The sequence below is a fragment of the Dermatophagoides pteronyssinus genome, unplaced genomic scaffold (genome assembly GCF_027571235.1).
Source record: "Dermatophagoides pteronyssinus isolate colony J.1.1.1.1 unplaced genomic scaffold, Derpt_VIB-CSIC_2022.12 sq0001, whole genome shotgun sequence".
NCBI lineage: Eukaryota > Metazoa > Arthropoda > Arachnida > Sarcoptiformes > Pyroglyphidae > Dermatophagoides > Dermatophagoides pteronyssinus.
In genome coordinates this window covers 2519498-2540490 of record NW_027461525.1, presented here as the reverse complement: position 1 = coordinate 2540490, position 20993 = coordinate 2519498, and the positions used below count along the sequence as shown (strand labels likewise).

General features: G+C 25.5%; 1 protein-coding gene across 1 annotated transcript in view; it reads right to left on the bottom strand.

The window, feature by feature from the left end:
• Positions 1-4066: 4066 nt before the first annotated feature.
• Positions 4067-20993, bottom strand: part of LOC113793185 (metabotropic glutamate receptor 3-like) — a 32433-nt gene continuing 15506 nt past the window's right edge. Inside the window, exons 7-10 of the mRNA XM_027343171.2 lie at positions 15843-16211; positions 15164-15706; positions 7314-7904; positions 4067-4778 (exon numbers count right to left, since the gene is read on the bottom strand). Coding sequence (XP_027198972.2) covers positions 4558-4778; positions 7314-7904; positions 15164-15706; positions 15843-16211 — 1724 coding nt within the window. The 3' untranslated portion in view covers positions 4067-4557. The remainder of the gene's footprint in view (positions 4779-7313; positions 7905-15163; positions 15707-15842; positions 16212-20993) is intronic.

The following is a 20993-nucleotide window of genomic DNA, read 5'->3' as shown; positions in this document are numbered from 1 at the left end:
AATGAAAATTTAGACAAAAAAATGACGATCGATATTCGCTTTCGGGGAAAAATTTCATATTCGCCAATGACAATCAATAATGAAAGAATATTTTAAAATATGAATTTTTTAAGTCTCAATTCGAGGCTCTTCTTTTTTCTCGCGGTTCTGAAGTTTGAATTTCTAATTAGCTAACATTGGCACACAACCGATGGGAGAAATTGAAAATATAACAATAAAGTAGTGTCACCTTTTGGTGAAATAATAAAACTCTCAAAATTATGTTTCAAATCTCAACACTAGATAACGCTACATTTACATTTCATTTTCAAAAATTATATTTTTCAGTTTGTCTTGTTTGAAATTAGGATATAAGAAAAAATCCAATACAAAAGAATCAAACATTTAAATAACAATGATCAACTCAAACAATTGTTAATCATAAATTTTACAATAGATTCGATGATTTATTCCATTATTTTTTCTTTACATTTTTACTTTTCAATTTATTCAATTCATTGTTATGACAATCCATCTTTTTTCACTAATATTGTTGTTTTTTATATATTCCTTAGGATCAGAATGTACCTTTTTTTCTTCTGGACGCTTTTATCATTCAAACAAAAAAGATGAATTCAACTATGTCAAACAAGCTGTGTTTCGACAAACATCAAATATATATTCTTGTAATGTTATTATTAAATCAACTTGACATGATTTATAGCTACTTTATTTACAAAAAAACACCATCACAATAGTTTCAACATTTCGACATCGAATTCATTAAAATAAAATTGCCATATACAAAACTTTTTGTTCACAAATTAATTTAAAAAAAAATCTATGGTAAAGATGTGAGAATCAAATAAAACTAGTGCTCATTTAAATATAATATGAAGTCTTTTTTTAAACAAAAATAGTTTATTAAAAAAATAGAATGATGACAATGATAATTAAAACTTGACATCAAACTATTCGAAACTATAGCCAAAAGGAAAAAATTTAATTCTAGTCTTTTCGTATATATTTTAAATGTCAACATCGATTCTTGTTTGACACTAAATAGTCAAATGAAAATTTATTTTCAATCCAGAATTCAATTGCTCAAACAAATTTGAAAACATTGTTTTTTCTTTAGTCACTCTTTTATTTTCATATCTGTCAAATTCAGAAATTTTTTGTTTGTTTGCTTAAGCAAATCAAGTGATCTAATTTTAATTGATTGAAATGAATCAAATTATCAAGCCAAAGGCAAATCAATGTTATGAAAGTGACAATAGGGAGTGGTCGTAGAAAAAAAAATGAACAAACAAATTTGTCACCAAATTTTTTTTGCGAAGATAATTGTAATTTTATTTTAAGCACGATTTAAGCTTGAACTATAGTATCGTATCAACTACGTGAATGGTAGATAAGTACAATGTTTTTGTATTTTATGATTTATCGTTGAATATAAAAACAATATCAGAATATTTTTCTTTTTTTGAAGAATAAAATTTCTATTATTTTCCATAATTTATTTCGTATTTACAATCTACGGATGTTCATGACGTTTTTGTATTGGCATTAATCTTTAAACATTGAAATTCAATCGATGGTTTTATAAAGGTATGAAAATCATTGAAACGAAATGAAATATAATGAGGAAAAATGTATGTCAACACGATTGATCAACTTATTCACAAGACCCTACACACTTACTCCTAAACTGCACACACTACACAAACATCAAATACGATCTTCATCTACACAATGTTAATACATTAGAACAATTTATACAGAACAAAAACACATACAATAATTTCAAACACTTATGCACACACATTTACAAACACCTAAAAATATTATTTTAATTTTTAATTTAATTTAATTTTAAATTGTAATTGCTACTTAATCTTTTCTTTATTTCAAACATTGTATATCTTTCAATATTGTACCTAGGCTATCTTTATATTGAATAATTGTAATTGATATTTCATTTTAATCTTTATTTTAGCGTAAATATCCATCGGATAAACGCTTTTAATAAAATTATTATTATTATTATTGATCAACTTATTACTATAGCATTTTTTTTGCCCATATAATCATGAATGGAATTTTCAATGTTCAGAATTCATGTTTGATACATTGACTATATTTGCCAGTAACATTCCTGGTTACATATTATTTCCAATTTTTTATTTTGAGTATTGCAGTAATATTTCATTTTAAGATATTCGGATCCATCTGGTTTGTATAGAATGCATAAATGTTGCATGTAATTCGGTTTTACACTCATATGATACATATGTCAAAATCAACTACATTAGATTGGATATGATATATATTTTTTCATTATTAATAACAAATAAATGTATTCAAGAATTGGGTTCATTTTGTTGTTGTTGTTGTTGTTCATGTTGTTTTCAATGTGTAACATATTGATGGAAAAAAATAACACCATTTAATTAACTGTTCACTTATATTATAATATCAAAAGAAAGAATTAGATGGATATAGCTTCATGTCGACCATAATAAAATGCACAAATCGATCTTATACATTAAATAAATGTAAGAATTTTTCTTAATCAACTAAAAAATAGAGAAATTCATCAAAATCAGATTCATATATAGTTTCTAAAAAAAATTCTTTCTCATTAATTTCTATATTGATTGCTTTTTTTGCTGTTCCCAAATTGTCATTAACGTTATTGGCTAAATCATTAAGAAAAAAAATTAATTATATCAAAATAATGATGTTTGATACAGGACAAAGGAACAGAATATGTATTTTTTTCGGTAGCTAAAAAATTTTAAACAAAACAATTTTTTTTTTGTTTCCAGTTGACTGAATCCGGATAATTATAATTTATGTTGGCAAACTATTTGTTTTGTTTTTATTGTCTTTATTTATTTTTTGGTTTTTTTTAATAATGATGGTCATTGCTTATTTTTGGGGATTTTATTTACCGACAATAATTTTTTTTTTTGGTTGGTTTCGATAAATAAAATTGATCGATCAACCGAAAGAAAATTGTGGAAAAAATTGGCCATTTTTCTGTAATTTTTTCTGATATCCACTAACTCCATAACTAATGAAAATTTGGATTTTTACCAGGTATATATCTTGTTCTGTTTGTTTGTCTTGCATGACTTATATTTGCATGAAATTAAAATCATTCAATTCGATACTTGCTTTGAATAGGTTATCAATATTGACGATCAATAATTTACATTTATAGTGATTATATTCATAATAAGATTTTTTGTAAAGCGCATTATTACATTTGATGACCGCTTGAATTCGTAAATAAATCTTCATTCATTATGAACATCACTGTAAATCATAATGATCATCAAAACTTTTTACAGTTAAATAATCATTCAAATCAGTAAATAGCCATTGATTTGAAGATTGGAATATAAGAATCTAGAAATGATGATCATTAAGATCACTTCAAAAAAAAATGATGCTGTCCCAAAAACAGCTTATTTAAATGGTTGCAGATGAGATTTTTGACAGAATTTTTTTCACTTCTACAATCTACAATAGAACGATTTTTAGGTTGGTCATTTTCTTTTCTTTTGAAATGTTTTTTTTACAGAATTATCACTTTTTGTTCTTCATTCCGGTTGATGGTCATTGTTGTCGATAATCCTTATTGAATACGATATTGTCATAACTCATTATTACAGTCATCTGCAGTTTACTACATCTTAACGCCAAACTGAAAAGCAAAATAAGAAGAAAAAAGATAAAAAAATTAATGACCAACAAAACTTTATGACAACAAATATTCTTGCTTATAAAATTGAACAACAATTGATGTTTGTATACAATGGTAGTGTTCAATTTTTTTTTGTATGCATATTGTCTACTGATCATTGGTCGGCAAATTGATTTACGGTGTTTGATTTTGATCAACATTATTTTCAATATCTCTCAAGTCCAGAACAAAATTCCAAAACATCAGAAACAAATGACAAAAATTCAATAAAATAAAAACGATGTATTTAATAGATTTTTTATAAAAAACAACAACATCAACAACAACAAGGAAATAATTAAATTCCAAATCATTTATTACCATAAATTCATAACTGCTATAGTTGAAAACAATTGTTCTTTTTATATATAAACAAAAATTATAATCATATTTTTATATACAACAACAACAAAATCATTATACATAGTGATGATAACATAAAAAACAGAGTTGTCATCATTCAATTTACATTTATTAATATTTAACATGAAAAAATGGATTAGGACCGGAAAAACAATTTTCGGAAACAAAAGTACAACAACAAAATAAACTCATATTTATTTTTGAGAATAGAAAACGATCGAATGATATCCAGATGTTGGAACAATAATGATTCACCTGAATTTCTTGATCCATAAAGGTAAGCGATGTGTCATTAGGGTTAGTATTATTTCAGGAGCATTAGATACTATCTCACTTATTTTAATATTGACATGACTACCGTGAATAAATGCCAGGGATTAAATAATTTAAACTTTTTTTTTACATCATACTTAAAACAGTTTGTGTACATTTATAAATGATTAACCGGAACTTTTATGGTTGTTTCAAAGGCAGATTGTGATAACGATGATAATGTTGATGAAAATATTTGCCGATTTGGTAAATGTGTTGTTATTTTTATTACTATTACAGCAATTATGATGATGAGGAATAATATCATCATTATTGGTCATAGTTGATGCTGTTGCATAGCGAACATCCGTCGAAATTTTTGCATGCTGACCATCAGAATTAGTAACAATCATAATTTCGGACGTTCCATATTCTGTAATGAAGAAAAAAAATACATGTTAATAAGAAATCGATAAGCAAAAAATTATAAAAAATGATTAAGCGTTCGAAAAAATATAGGTTGGAAAAAATTTTCTATGAGAATTTAGAATCTTTGTTTCTTTATGGTTAAAATTTTTTTAATCAAATTTTTAAAATAATGAGTCTTCATTTTTGTATACAAAACAATAACAAATGAATTTTCATTCACAAACATTTTGATTCAAAACATGTCCGAATTCGTAGATTATTCAAATCAAAACGTGATACAAAAAAAAACTATACTTTTCATAATATTATCATCGTTTTTCTTCATTTTGAAACATTTGATTTAGAAAAAATTTCGTGACGAATAAATCGATTTACAATTTTTATCAAAACAATAATAAACAAAGAATGAAAAATATTAAATTGTTTTTCTATTTTTTAGAATTCTTATTCCATAAATTCTTACAACAAATGCAAGGATTATAGTAGAAAAAACGCACATTAAATTTGTTTTTGGAAAAAAATAAATGATAATTGATAAATGAGAAGAACCAGAAAAAAACCTAAATTAAAATAAAAAAATGGGGGAAAAACTTTTTCTTGAATACACAAATATATGGCGAAATTTTATAAATCAAGTAATGTCTGCTATAATTTAAATGTTTTCATGAAAAAAAAACTATTCTATTCTCCAATGTATTATTAAGAATCATTTCAATGATTTTTATTTTATAAAGATCAATTAATTGACAGAAACCAAAATAGAATACTTACAAAATAAAATAAACTTTTGAAAAATCTTAATGAATTAAGGCAGTGAAGCAAACTGTCAAAGGGTCTTATTAATTAAATTGTATGAGCATAGGATTATTGTTCAATATTTATGATTTTAAAATTTGAAAGATTAATTGAAATTAAATCACAAAATTGAAATAAATTTTTTCATAAATTTAAAAAATAATTGTAAATAGTTGTTTCTGTTAAATACATTATTATATACTAGTCATTTATCGATTCTTATCTGAACAATTGACAAAAAGTTATTGAAATAAAAATATTTGCCTTAAGTCTTTTCAAGTAAATTGGCAATTATCATCTTCATATTTATCCAACTAAAACTAAGTTCCAAATTAGGATGAAAAATTTCTAATGAATGAGGAGAATGAGAGCAAATTCAAATGGAAGAAAACATATTGAAATGGTGGATAGCTAACAAAAATGTCCTTCGGGACATTCTAATCAATGGTTTTGTAGAAAAAAAACATAAAAATACACATAGAAAGCAGGATAGTCATTTTTTCTTATATGTATTATGGTTATTATTATCAAACCACAAAATTAAGATTACCAAAGCCATTTCGATTCAATATCATGAATGTTTTGATTGCATTGAATTTAATCATGATTTTGATTAGTATTTTTTTGAAGAATTTCAAAGTTCTAGCTAAATATTTTGATAAAAAAGATTATTCTACAATCGACATTAATCAACAGCATCGTCATCATCACCATAAACATTAATGATGAAAACAAAAACATTAAACGATAATCATAACAATAATAATAATGAAAACAGTGAAAAAGAAAATAGAAAAAAAACAGAATTTTAAGCAATCTAATTAAAAGTAATTGCTATGGTAAATGCATTCAGTTTGCATTTAAGTTATGATCATCATCATCACGGTGATGATATCGGCGGCCTCAATATATTAATATATAAATATAAATCTACAAACAGAAAAAAAAGCACAAATGTTATTCATACTCTAATAGGAACAGTACACACGTAAATATAAGTTTTTTTTTGTCTTTGGGTAATCATCCATTCATGTAATAAATGAACGTGCATACAAGAATTTTACTATAGATTCATGTTGTATATATGTGTATTTAAGAGTATTCTATGTGTTCAAAAGAATTTTGGAACAAGATGCGTTGCGTTATTTTTTTCTGTTAAATGTTTGCATTTATGCTTATTATATAAATTGCCGACATATTTTTGTTGTTTTATTATTTGTTCATCTATTTTTTTTTGCTAGTGATGTTGGTTTCATCATAGCCATAATCATGGCCATATATTTGTTGCTGATCGTTGTTTGTAATGTTATTATTATTATTATTATTATTATTATTGTTGATGGAAGCAAGATCTTAATATTCAGCAAAATTATATATGTGTTTGGGATATTCTCAAGGCTCAATCATTTCGGTATGCATTACTAGTAATTAGTTTTTTTTTGTATTCTTGTTCCATATTTTTTATTTTGATTAGAACATACATCAATTCTTGAACGAATACATAGACACAGCATATTGAATAGATTTGACTGAAGGTACATTTATAAACAAAAAGAAAAATTAAATAAATTTTCATGAATACAGCTCAATGATAGTTTAATTAGCATTTGATAAACTACATATACATATTATTAAGACAAGAATAACAGTTCTGAATATATTTTTACTAAAATAAACTTTTCGAAAATGTTCATGAAAAAAAGCTAACTAATATGATGAAATTGTACACAAAAACAAAACTTACCATCTGATTGTGTAGATGAATCAACTCGATTAACTGATTGTTGATGTTGTTTTTCGATACAACCGTTGTTAAAATCTTCATTTTGAATATTGAATGTTTTCATTTTGAGTACGGCATTCTGTCCACCCGAACCACCAACAATGGATGATGTCGATAATGGATCTGGTTGTACTGTTGGTTTAGCTGCCATTATCGTATTTGATGATGATGAGGACGGCGGTGCTGTTGGTGTTATGCTCACAGCTTTTTGATTAGATTGTTGTTGCTGTGTATTTTGAAGATGTAATGTTGTCGAATATTTATGTTGAGGCATTGTAACTGATTGGCGAATATTCTTTTCCGGATGTAAAAGAATAATGTATAATTTTGGTGAAAATAGGCACAATAATGTAACCGTTGCACTAAGTGATATTGAAACAGATAATGTTGTCAAATTGAGCGCTATATGATTACTTTGTGATGATGTAAAATATATTGGCACAAATGCAAGCCATATAATACAAGTTGTATACATAGTAAAACCGATGAATTTTGATTCATTGAATGCTTCTGGTATATTACGTGTTATCACAGCGTAAACAGTACAGACCACTATTTCATATCAATCAATGATAAAAAAAAGAAACAAAACAAGAAAATTGAATTTATTCTTAGATGTAAATAAAACATAACTTAAATAAAAGAAGTTCCCGATAATTTGTCATGAAATTTTTTATCATAACCACTCAAAAAAAGATTAATAAAAAGATAAATGCCCTGATTTATAATGTAAATAAAGAGATTCCTATGTTTCTATAAGAGAACAAAATATCAGTCTCCTATTTCGAACATCATCGAACTGATTTATGCCATACTTGTTAATTCTATGGAAAATAAACATTACAAATATGAAAATGATTTAAAAATTCCAGAAAAAACGAACGAAAAACCAAATATAATGATTATTATAAACAAGATGATTTGTATTTTTTTCAAAGAAAAAGATCTTAATGAAAATGAAGATATAGAGTGAAGCTTTTAATGCAACCAAAAATATAAGTATCACTCATCTTCATACACACAAACACACTTGCAAAGAAAAAAAGAAAGAGAATACAAATAATGTCTATCAAATGGAATATAAGTCCAGCAAATTAAAAAAGTTTGAATCATATACTTTTCAAGAGTAATATGAATCGAGTCATAAAATGAAATGATTAAGTTAACGATATTTTTAAACAGAATGACAACACATGGAATTAGGATGAACAACAAAAAAAATGAAAAATATAGTCCAAATTTTATATTATCCGTTGTGGTAAATCATTTTTTCTGAAAATAGAGCAAAGATAAAAAACTTTTTCAAGTTAAATGAATGACATTTTAAGAGAAATAGCAAGAAAAAGAAGAAATTTACAATCATATAAACGACATACAAACTTTTCACTTTGTATTATTAGTATCATCATAGATAATAGGTATACGATCAAAGATTTGTCGTTTGTTTTTATTTATTTTTTTTCTCGTATACTTTTTTTCTGCCGAAATGAAAGTGAGAGTTAAAAAAAAAGATTATACTGGTTTCGATAACAAAAACAAAAAACAATGAAAAATCTCTATCATTAATGATAACTTTCAAAGCAAAGAATAAAGGAACTTTATATAAATCAAAGGTTATATATATGAATTTAGTGGTTTTTAAATGAATGAAATATAAAAAACAAAAATATGTGGAAAAGGAAACGTGAAAAATTTGCCTGATAAGAACAAAATTGTCTAATGGATCTATTGAATATTAGTCGATTCAATAAATTTAAAAAAAAATTTAACTAAATGCATCATTATCATCAATTCTAATTAGAATGTAAGTGAAACATTGCATACACATACATAGAGTGAGAAACATTAAAAAAAATCATTTATTCTTTCATCGGTTACAATTATTATTACGCTATTATTGTATGAATTCTATAGCTAATTATATCTAATTCTTTGATATATTTCCGTTGTGAATTTTTTTTTCATTTTGACAATTAAGAATTAGACGAAAAGAATGGCAGTGAAAAAAATGCAAAATACGTCTTCTGTACATTTTCTCACGAAACAAAATTCTTTTTTCATCTCGTTTGAAATTTTGGCAAATTATTCTAGATACTTTAAAAGGCCTAATGATACAAGAACGATTCTTCATTCCGTTTTTAGCATATTCATTATTATTATTAAACATTCTAACTATATGGTTCTGCTAGGCAATGTCTGAATGATTGAATTTTCCCCTACATTCATACACATAGAAAGGTCATAGCAAACGAAAACACATTGCTTGCTTGTCATCATAATGTTTTGACATCATTTAATATATGCTGATTTGATAGGAATAATTTTTTTCGTTTATTATTAAAAAATTCCGAAAATAAAAACTTTTAAAGATGAAATGTTTCACTATCATTATTTAAAATTCATTTCTTAAGCATGAAAAAAATTGGAAAAAAATAAAATTTTTATCGTGATTGAAAAAAATGGAAATTTTTATGATCACATCAAATCAATGTAATGAGAATGTAAAATATCATTTCTAAATGAAAATGAGAATTTTTCTTTTTTTTTGATTACTTTTTCTCGACATTAACTGATTTATTTGGCCCATATAAGGTATCAGTGACGAAAATTTGGACAAAATTTTATTTGAAATTTTTCCCATATAAAAGCAATAGAAACATTGGTATAATTTAGGGTTTTTTCAGAATTCAATTTTATTAATAGGCAAATTTTCCGCTAGATAAAACATGGTCAAACATTTCATTTTTGTTTTTTGTAAATATTTTAGCATAGCATCTTTTTTGTTGGTGAGACCAAAAAATTAGAAAATGCCCATCAAGTAATCATATAAAAAATTAGGTAGCGTTTGTCGGAGCATGAAATGTAAAAAAAACAAAATGATCACGAAATGTTTTAGTCGAATATGATTTAGATGTTTTCAAAAAACGATTTCAAAATAAAAGCATTGTTATTTTAGAGCTCAAATAATCATAATAACATCATAATTAACATTCAAAAAAATATGTAATGATCATTATTACCAGATAATATATACAAAAATGTATGTTGAATCCACGAAACACAAGATTAGAATCATAAATGACAAATTAATCATACAAAATCACCTCTGAATATTTATGAATTAATGAATAATTTAGAATTTTTATGCATTTTGTTTCATCTGGTTTTTTTCATTCACTTGAGAAGTTTACTAAGGTATAATAATCAGAACATTGACAATATGATAAATGATAAAATCAAGCTCTTGTTCAATTACACCTAATCGACAAAGATTCGACATAGTGTATATAAAATTCTGGAATGGAAAATTTCTAAAAACAATAAACTAATAAATAAACCATTAACTAACTTGAAAACATTTTTCGATCAAAAACAGAATAAAAAATTGTTTCAAATTTATGTTTATGAATAAACTTGAAAAAATATCAGAATTTATTATTTTTCTAACAAAGTTTACTTATTATAAACTAAGTTTATATTCAACATTGTTATTCAAACCATGAAAATTATAATTATATACAAGTAAACATCATCATTCATGCTAAAGGATTAGAATTTTTTTTGTATTTAAAATTATACTAAATTCAAATAAGTACATTGAAGCTTGAAACGACTAATGGAATAACTTATTCCAATTCATCGCAAATGTAGTCTTACATGATGATAATGAATACGGATTTACAATCGTATTGTATTCACATCCTTTTAATATTAATGTTTAAAAAATAAATTGAAAAAAAAGAAAGTCTCTGTTAAAACGAAAATGATAAAGTAACATTAAAAAAATTGATATCTCAGCATCATTATCATCATATCTAATATCATTTTTATATTGATTCAGTACCGTATAATCCTTTCATAGTTGAACTTTTTATAATGAAAAAAGCTCATATTTGGGAAATCTGATGAACAGTTAAATCTCCTGAAAGAAAAACAATATTTGAATATTTGTGATATTAAAAAAAAATATTCAATGGCCTGAAATATTTCTATTGTTTTGTTCTATTTTCTATTTATTCATTAATACTAGATGCATATTTATCATCAAAAAACCTATTTTCTAAATGAACCCGAATTCGTATGATAAAAGCATTCATTGTTGTGATAAACAATGAAAATAATTCAACAATTTCAATGAATAAATTTCAATGATGTCTTTATTTTCAAACAAAAATAAAATCAACATGATTGACAAAGATAAAAATACAATTTTGAAATTCATACATATATGATTTGAATAGAATATTTTTTATTTTGATCTGTTATAGAATATGATGAATAATAAAATAGAAAAAAGTCGTTATATTGATTGCAACAAGTTACGAGTCACTTTTTCTGGTTAAACATTTTATTCTTCAACGTAATATATTTTGCTTTCATATTTTGTAATTTTAGAAATTCAAAACATAGCACGAATAGACAATGATTGATTGCGTCACATTTATTCTTGAAACTATGGGTAAAGATCAGTCATATTTTTTGAAAAAAATATGACTGATCTTTAGTCTAATAAAACTGGCTTCCTATGGCAGAATTTTTTCGAAACCAAAAACAGGAATGATGCATGTGTGCCGATTTGATTTCATCAATGATAAGAAAAAGTTGATTTTCTTAACACACGAAAAAATGTTCAATTTTTTTTGAATTCTTAAATATTTTGCATTTTACAATCCGTATTTTTTCTCATTCCAAAATCGGTCATTTATTTATTTTTATATATTTATGATGAAATAGAATAAAACTTTTATGATAATATATGAAATATACAAGTGAAAAAATGCAAATAAAAACGAGTTGGCAAAAGAAAAAAAATCAAAAATCCATTTTTCAATGACAAAAATTTTCGGAGAAAAAGAGAATAAAAAAAAGAAGAAATAACCAGAAGCTGAGATGCCCATTTAGTTAAAGCATTTTAAAATGGAGTTCAGGGAAAAAACCTTATTCCCATTGCAAAACAAAAAAAAACAAACGTAAGGAAATTTTGACATGATGATGAAAAATGTGAAAAGGAAAAGTCAACTTTTTTTTTGTTGTTTTGAATCTGCAATAGGAAAGAAAAGATGAAAGAGAATCGAAATTTAGAAACAACATGAAAGAATGAACAGTCAAAATTGTAAGCCACCGTTAACGTTTATTTTTTGTTCACATTAGGTTACTATTGTTTATTTGAAATAATTGTGTGATGGCCCAATGTGTGAAATAGTTAAAAAAAATCAAAATTAATGGAATGACAACAACAAAATTCGCAGACAGTTGATTTTGTTTCGACATTTTTTTTATTCATGAAATCGGAAACATAAAAAAATTTTGTATATCAAACAGGGAAATAGGCTTAAAAGTATCTAGATTCGATGTGAAAAATTCTGAAAAAATAAATAAATTGACTATAGTCTCAGTGTTAATCCAAAAAGAAAACTAAAATGTGGAATTCAACATAAAACAATTGCATTCAATGCATTTACCAGGTATTCAGAGTGTATTGAAAACTTATCGTAATATCTAATGGAAAGAATGAAACTGAATCTGCAATCTGTATCCAAAGGGTGATTTTGTAAGATGAAAAAATAGAACAAATAATCAAATGTTAGAGCTAAAATTCGAGTTGTTGAATTTTACCGCAAACAAAAACATCTTTATTGGCATCATTTTGAATGACTATACAAAATTTTACTGGATTCTTTTGTCAAGAATAGAAATTGATGATGTAGAGAAAACACAAACATACAATACATAGTGTGTACACATTCTTACGAATCGATACAAACTGTTCATTCATTTCATGTTTATTCAATTCAAATAAACATGATTTTTTTTAGATTATTTGCATAAAATGTTTAGTTTGTCAAACAAGAAATATAAAAAAAATCTTACAAAAAAAAATTAACTGTTTAAAATATCAACGGAATATAAAATGAAATGAAATAAGAATGTCTGATGTTTTGTGGTGACACAAATTATACACTAATAATAGTCTTTACCTGTTTCACAATGGATAATAATATATGTTGTTATAATATTTTTTGATTTCATTTTCTGTTGATTCATATATGACAACACGAAACTTTAATTTTTATTTTTACCTAATTTGATCATGATGAAATTTTGTAACAAACACACAAGGGAAAAGAACAAAAGATAATATGATATGATCATTATGTTATCAATGGCAAAAAGAATAATAATATTATCAAAAGCCTTTTTCCATTCAATATGTTTGTTCCATTTTTTTCTAGAGATTTTAAACATGACAAAATAGATGATATTGAGACAAGAGATTAGTTATGAAATCAATTTATTTTATTATTATTTTTTTTACATCATTATTTGACATGTTTTTTTTTATTAATATGAAGACCTACCAAATATCATACTCATAATATTTATCCAGATATTCGTTAGGTCATTAATATTATTATATTTCTTATTTCTTGATTTGATAATATTGAACAAATACAAATACTCATAAAAACTTTCTATAATCAACTTTTGTTTACTCAATAATTCTTTCTAATAATAATAGTATGATAGTTGAAGAAAAAAAAATAGTACAGATAAAATTAAGATGAGATCAAAAATGGAATCAAGTCACCAAAATAAATAATATGATGAAACGAAATATAAAAAGAGGAAAAAATAAGCAGAAAAAACTGATTGTTTCCGTTCTTAACGGCTATAAATACATGTTTGGTTATTATCAAAAATTAGAAATGGATTTGTTTTTCTTTACATCCGTATACATTATTATTCGTATATATGGTGTTGGAAGAATTACTATCTATTTTTCCATTATAGTTAGTGACTTTTCAATCATCATAATCATATATAGCAAAACAATATTTAGCCGATTTTAATCGAACCCTACGTGACTCAATTAGTATCTTCTTTATTATTATTATTATCATCGTCATCGTCGTCCAAACACCCTGAACACACATACACAAAACCAAAAAGAAAAGTAATTGAATAAAATAAAACAAAAAAAAGTTGCCATTACATCTTCATTGAATTAAAGTTCTTGGTAGAATTCGAAAAGAGAGAAAAAGAGAATAAGAAAAATGGTGAAAAGTTGATTATGTTTTTCTCTTCGATCACCAAACAAAACATATGTAATTGTTGTTTGTTTTTCTATGAGAGAAAAAAAATCATCATAAGGAATTTATATTTGAAATGTATGTCCTTGAATCATAATGCCAAATTTTTTATTTATTTATTCTATTGCTATTCTATCGCTATAGGTTTCTGTTTTCACGAAACTTGAAAGCATGAATGAATAATTCAAATGGAAAAAAAAGTTATAGTCGATCATCAATTTTTGAACTTTGTATTTTTTTCATGCATGGCTTAATGCAAAATATTATGACCGATAGTTAGATTTTTGTCATCTATTTTTATCATCATATTAATAGTATACATCCGGTAAATGTTGTGTGATGGCCGAAATAATTGAAACAAAACAAAAAAAAATATTAATAATAATAAATAAAAACACTCGCTAAAAATTAAAATCGTCATCATGGTATATCAAGGCAAAAAAAACGATAATTAAATCGGCAAAATCGTTATTTTTTTCCCAATGGGAACAGTCATCATACTTTTTTACGATTCAATCAACTGAATCATTCATTTCAAAAAAAATTAGTTTATTAAATAGAAATGTAAAGAAAAAAAATCATTTAGCCTGGTCATTTTTTTCAGACGAGAATGTTGTTATTCTGTTTTTATTATGTTTTTTTTATCAGTCTAGTTTTAATGCATTTGTCATGTTTCAGTTTTTCAATATATTCGTGGTGAAAAAAATGATCAATACGAACCGATTAGAAATATAGGATACATAAATGCAACAAAATATCCAGCATTAATGGACGCTTGACAGATAAGCTTATTGTCTTCACGCGTTGGATAAAAATGAATCACTTTTGGGGGTGTAAATGCAAACCAGATGGCAATGATAAAGCACTGAATCATGATGAGACCACCACAGATTAATAACTGTGATTTTGGACTTATAAATGAAGGGCGACGTGCTGAACGTTTTCCGGCTTTAAATATACGTGAAATACGATTCGTTTTGATTAATATGGCAGAATATACGACGGAAAAGCAAAGGCCAATACCAGCCTTTTGTACACCACAGATAAAAATGGTTGGTTTTTGCACCAAAAACAATGTCATACTATAGCACATAAGAATGCCGATTAAAAGCACATAACATAATTCACGACCAGAAGCACGGACCACAGGTGTATCATTATGACGAATAAAAATGATGATGACAAAAATTGTGAAAACAATACCGATGGATGCAAATATTAGCGCTCCAATAGACCAGGAACTATCTGGTCGCATATATTCCTCTGATAATGATTGAACGTTTTTTCCAATTGTTAGATGTCGTCCATCAAAATGTAGGTATGAAAAAAATAACAAATTCGATGTATGATTATCATAAAATAAGTGGAAAAATCAAAATTTAACAATAACCAAACTTACCGGGTATTTCAATACATTCGATTTGTTCGGAATCGGGAAGAAAACCTGATGGACAATCAATACATTGTGTTTCCGATACTAATATTTGATATTTTGTACAATTGATACAATGAAAACAGCATTTTTCTCCTTCAAGAAATGATTTTGCTTGACCTTTTTCGCATGGTTGACTACAAACTGATATTGGTGGATCAGGATCCAATAGACGAAATTGTACTTTACTTAAATTTATATTCAAATTTCCATAAACATATTCGCCCACTTGTATCCAATCGAATTTATTTTCTTCAACTTGTTTAAAATGAATTATACGATAACGTGAAGGGCCATCACCATTTTCAGCAAAATGAAATTCATGACCATTCATTCCTAAATAATAATATTATTTTTGAAATAATAAACGAGAAGAAAAAAATTGATGTTATTTATTTTCAAATTATTATTTGCAAATGTAAATTTTCATAATAAATCGAAAATATCATTTAAAAAATGAACAACTGCCATACGATCATTACACTATTATCATCATAATAAAATGATTTGTTCATGTCATCCATGAAATTCCGTGAAATTGCGTTGTTCCATCACAACGCTTTATATTTAACCGAAAAAAAATGAAATCGACCAAATCAAACGAACAACAGCAACAAAACAACAACAACAAACAGACATTAAAATAAATTTCATCTTGAAACAAAACAAAAAAGAATTGATTGAAAAGAAAAAAAATTATTATTATTATTATCGATCGATAAATAAATGATGTTCGATTTGAAATGGTAAAAACAACAACAAAAAAAAAAGAACCAAAACGTGAGATTTAATATTGTGATTTTTTTTTCATTTGACTTCATCCTTTTTTTTGTATACAAGGATCCAATTAAAAAAAATCATATAAAAAAACATTGAAAAATACTAACAATAAAAAAAATATATATATTAATGGCATGGAATATAAGCCTTAAAAATATATTTACAAATGTATTGTATACATACATTTACAATCGGGATGGTATGATAAGTGGTGGGTGGTTGTAGTGTGTTTGTGTGTGTTTTTTTTCTAATATTTTTCTTCATTTCTATATATAAACAAATATTTGATAACCGTGATTTAACAAATAAATAACCAGATAATGAATACTATACTGAAACAGATTCTGCATTTTGAATGAGAATAAGTGAAAATGCCATACAAGGCATTATAAAAATGGATGAACAAAAAAAAAAACAGAAAAAGAAAAAACCACTCACTTACACATCTAATCAAATAGAACGTGACTTGTGATCGTTGGAAAGAATGTTTTTTTTTCTCCTTCCGGATAGTTATTCTTACAACATTACACACACACATATACAAACACTTGATGGTTTTGACTATGATGATGATGATGATTGTTGAAAAAACGAATGGATTGAGAAAAAAATAAAATGTCCAGAAAGAGAGAGAAAATATGGTATACAAACAGAAATATAATCCAAAAAAAACCAAAGTAACCGAAAAAAATGGACAAAAATAAACAGATTTTGAATGAAAAAAAAATTCCATATTGTCAACAGATGACTCTGTAATTTTTGTTTGAGATAAAATGAATTCTCGAAAATAATTTTGCATTTTGCAATTTAAATGATTTCGAAACAACTAAGCCATTTTGAAAAATCTAAATTTTTTTAGTATACCCTTGACAACGAATAAATTTTTTTCGTTTTCAATCAAACTGATTCAAAAGAGATTGAAATTCCTACAAACAACAACAACAACAAAAAACAGCAACGAATTACCAATCAAAGTGCGAAAAAAAAATTCTGATAAAAATTCCGAAAATTGGAGAAAAACAAACCACAGAAATAAATACGACACTAAGTTTGAATATATTAGAATAACTGATGAAAAGAATTTATTGGATTTAAGATCAGCAAATAAAAGTTGACATGTTTTTTTTTCTTTTTTTCATTCAAAAGATCAAATTGATTCGATGAAAAATTTTCTTTATTTTTAATTTTCATGGTTTTTTTTCTCGACATTCAGTGGTCTTGTCATGTATACCATACCAGTCGACAAAATGAAAATTGATAATTGATTAGATCGATTAATGTGATGAAATTTTTTTTATATATCGAGCTTAAGTTAAAATCATTGAATAACATTATTCGGATCACTGGGTTTACTTTTTTTCTTTTTTCTTTTTTTTTTTTGTTGGTTTTATCATCACTTACGATGACGAAATACACATGGATTCTATTTTGTATTGTTTGTGAGTTTAATGAATGAATAAAAAAAAATCTCAAAAACAAAACCAACTTTTTGTAATTCTTTTTTCTTTTGCTCACAAAAACGACATATATGAACAGAATCGAAAATTGGAATTCGAATTCCCGATGAGACAAATGTCAACAAAGCACAAGCGAGTTTCCTAGCCTAGGCCCAACCTGTATAAAATAACTCACAAAAAAAAACATTCGATCAGTTCAATCCGGAAGAAAACCGATAGAAAATTACATTTTTTTCAAAGATCAAGATAGAAAAAACAACAAGAACAAAATTTTCGTTGATTAATGATCTTGTTGATTATTTTTTTTGTGGCGTTAAATCAATTTAACCACAACCAAATAGTAACACGCAACAACTTGAACCTTGAAAGAAAAATGGGAAAATATTTAAGCGGACCAGAAAATAAATTCAACGGATAAAGTTATTTTCACGCTTATATAAAAGTAGCAGATTGATGATGGAATATTGATTACTTCGTATATGCTGGCAACACCATAAACGAAAATGAAAGAAAAGAATCGTGAATCGTTTTATGTTTGGAAGCAACAACAAAAAATCAAGCATTTAATGATTCTACAAACGACAGACAAACAAAATGATTATTATGGTTTTCTCTATGCTTATAATGATGATGATGAAACATTTTGACAATGATAAAAACAAGTTTCATTTAATCAATAACAATAGCCTAAATATTAAAGAAATGGAAATGAATTGATCCAACAATATAAAAAATTGGCAAAATCTTTTCTTTAACAATGAAAATCATTTCATGGAAATGAAAAACCTAACAAACAAACAAACAAACAAAAAATGAAAACGAAAAAAACGTTTTGTCAATAATAATCCTGATTGCATTATATGTTTTTTTGTGAATGTTTGTGTTATATATAAATTCTGAATAAACGAATGAATGAATGGATGGATCAACATCATCAACATAATTTTGATATTCTTGATGAAAGTTGCGAGGAGAAAAAAAAACATTTTCCATCCAATCAGTTCTTTTTTTTCTTTCTTTCATCATAATCATCATGAACATCATCTTTATTTGAAAATTTAAAAAGAGAATCCATCAAAATGATATGTTAGCACAGCAAGAAAATGTCAACAAAAAAAAAGAAAGAGAAAATTTTCTTGTATGTTTGATTGTGCACGTCATTCACTTGAATTTTTAAACATTTCTTATATATTGAATGAATGAATAAAATAAATGAACAAAGGAATGATTGAATTAGAATGAGAGGGAGTGAAAAAAAAAGATTAAGGACTTCATTGATTGAAATGGCGAATGAATGATACAAAAGAAGTGTGAGCTGAACAATCTTTCTATATGTTTCGACAGTGAAATATTTATATTTTTTTTCTATTTCAACTCGAAAGAAAAAAAAACTCATCATCATTCAGTCCGATACAATCTAATTCTTCTAATGCTACAAAAGTATTGTCAAACAAAAAAAAATTCTTGATTACTTAGTGTCCGATAGTGTGGCAATATCATAAGTTTTATCACAATGAACAAGCAACATCAATATATTGTCGTTAAAAATTACAGAATTTCGACAAAAAAAATGTTCAAAAAAAAATTTCACAACCAGAAAAAAAATCGATGAAATGATTTAAAGAAAAATGAAGATAAAATCTCGATTAAAGTAACTGAAAAAAAGTTGTTAGTTGTTGGTTGAACAGCTCTTCACTTTCGTAAAAGAAACAATCAAACGAACGAACAAAAAAAAATTGAAAAAAACCCTCAGATCTAATACCCAAGATTAATATTTATTCATTCATTTATCTTCAGTGGTTGAATGAATGTTGTTCAACAAACTGATACGATGAAAATCGATCAAGTCTTAGTCTCAATCTGATCGTTGTGAAAAGAAAACAAATACATTACACAATCGAATCCAATTTAAAATATTTGGAATCGATAGCCATTGAGACTAGCCAACAAACATAATAACAACAGAAAACAACAAAATTCGTTAGAATGAATAAAGAATTCTTCGAACCAAAATTCTCATTTTTTTTGTTTTGGAAATCAAATACAAAAAAAAATTCCATTCAATAAATTCACTATCGGATTTCAATATCATCATTATCATATATACCCGATGGGTATTATTTTTCATCAATCCAAATGAAACGGATATATTTTTTTTTTTGAATGTTATCATAATAATAATATTGTTCGACAAATAAATAATCATAACTAGCAAGATAAATCATGATGATGATGAAAAAATCTTTTCGAATTCATTTTTTTCATATTTCCGTTTTTTGAAATATACAACAAATAAAACAAATAAAGGAAGTTTCCACTTTGAATTTGGTTTGATTTTATTTTTATTTTTGACTATCATTACATTTCAGTTACAAAAATAGAAAAAAATGTCGATTTTTTTTAGATTTAAATCAAATACAAATTTCTATGTGTATGTGATGAATTTTTTTTTCATTTGATGTCCTAAAATTTCACTATTTAGAGGAGATTTTAAATGAAATGGAAAATTGTATTGTCGAATTGTGAAAAAAATGTGCAAAAAAATAAAAATACTCAATTACATAACAATTGACAAGTCAACATTAAATTTTATCATCAAACGAGATCAATGTATGTCAACAACAAAACAAAACAAAAATGATAATAAAAGCGTCTTTGTTTCATATTTGTCAACGAGTTTTTTGTTTTGTTTTGTTTGCATATATCAGAATATATTAAAAATTCTTATTATTCAATATTCAAACAATAGAAAAGCAAAATATTTCCGTTGAAAACAAAGCTAAAAAAGAATTTAAGCCATTGAAAGTAAGTATTATTATTATATGTTTTTAGAGGCAATGAACATTTTTCCTAATCATAAGAATGGAATACTTTTGAAAGT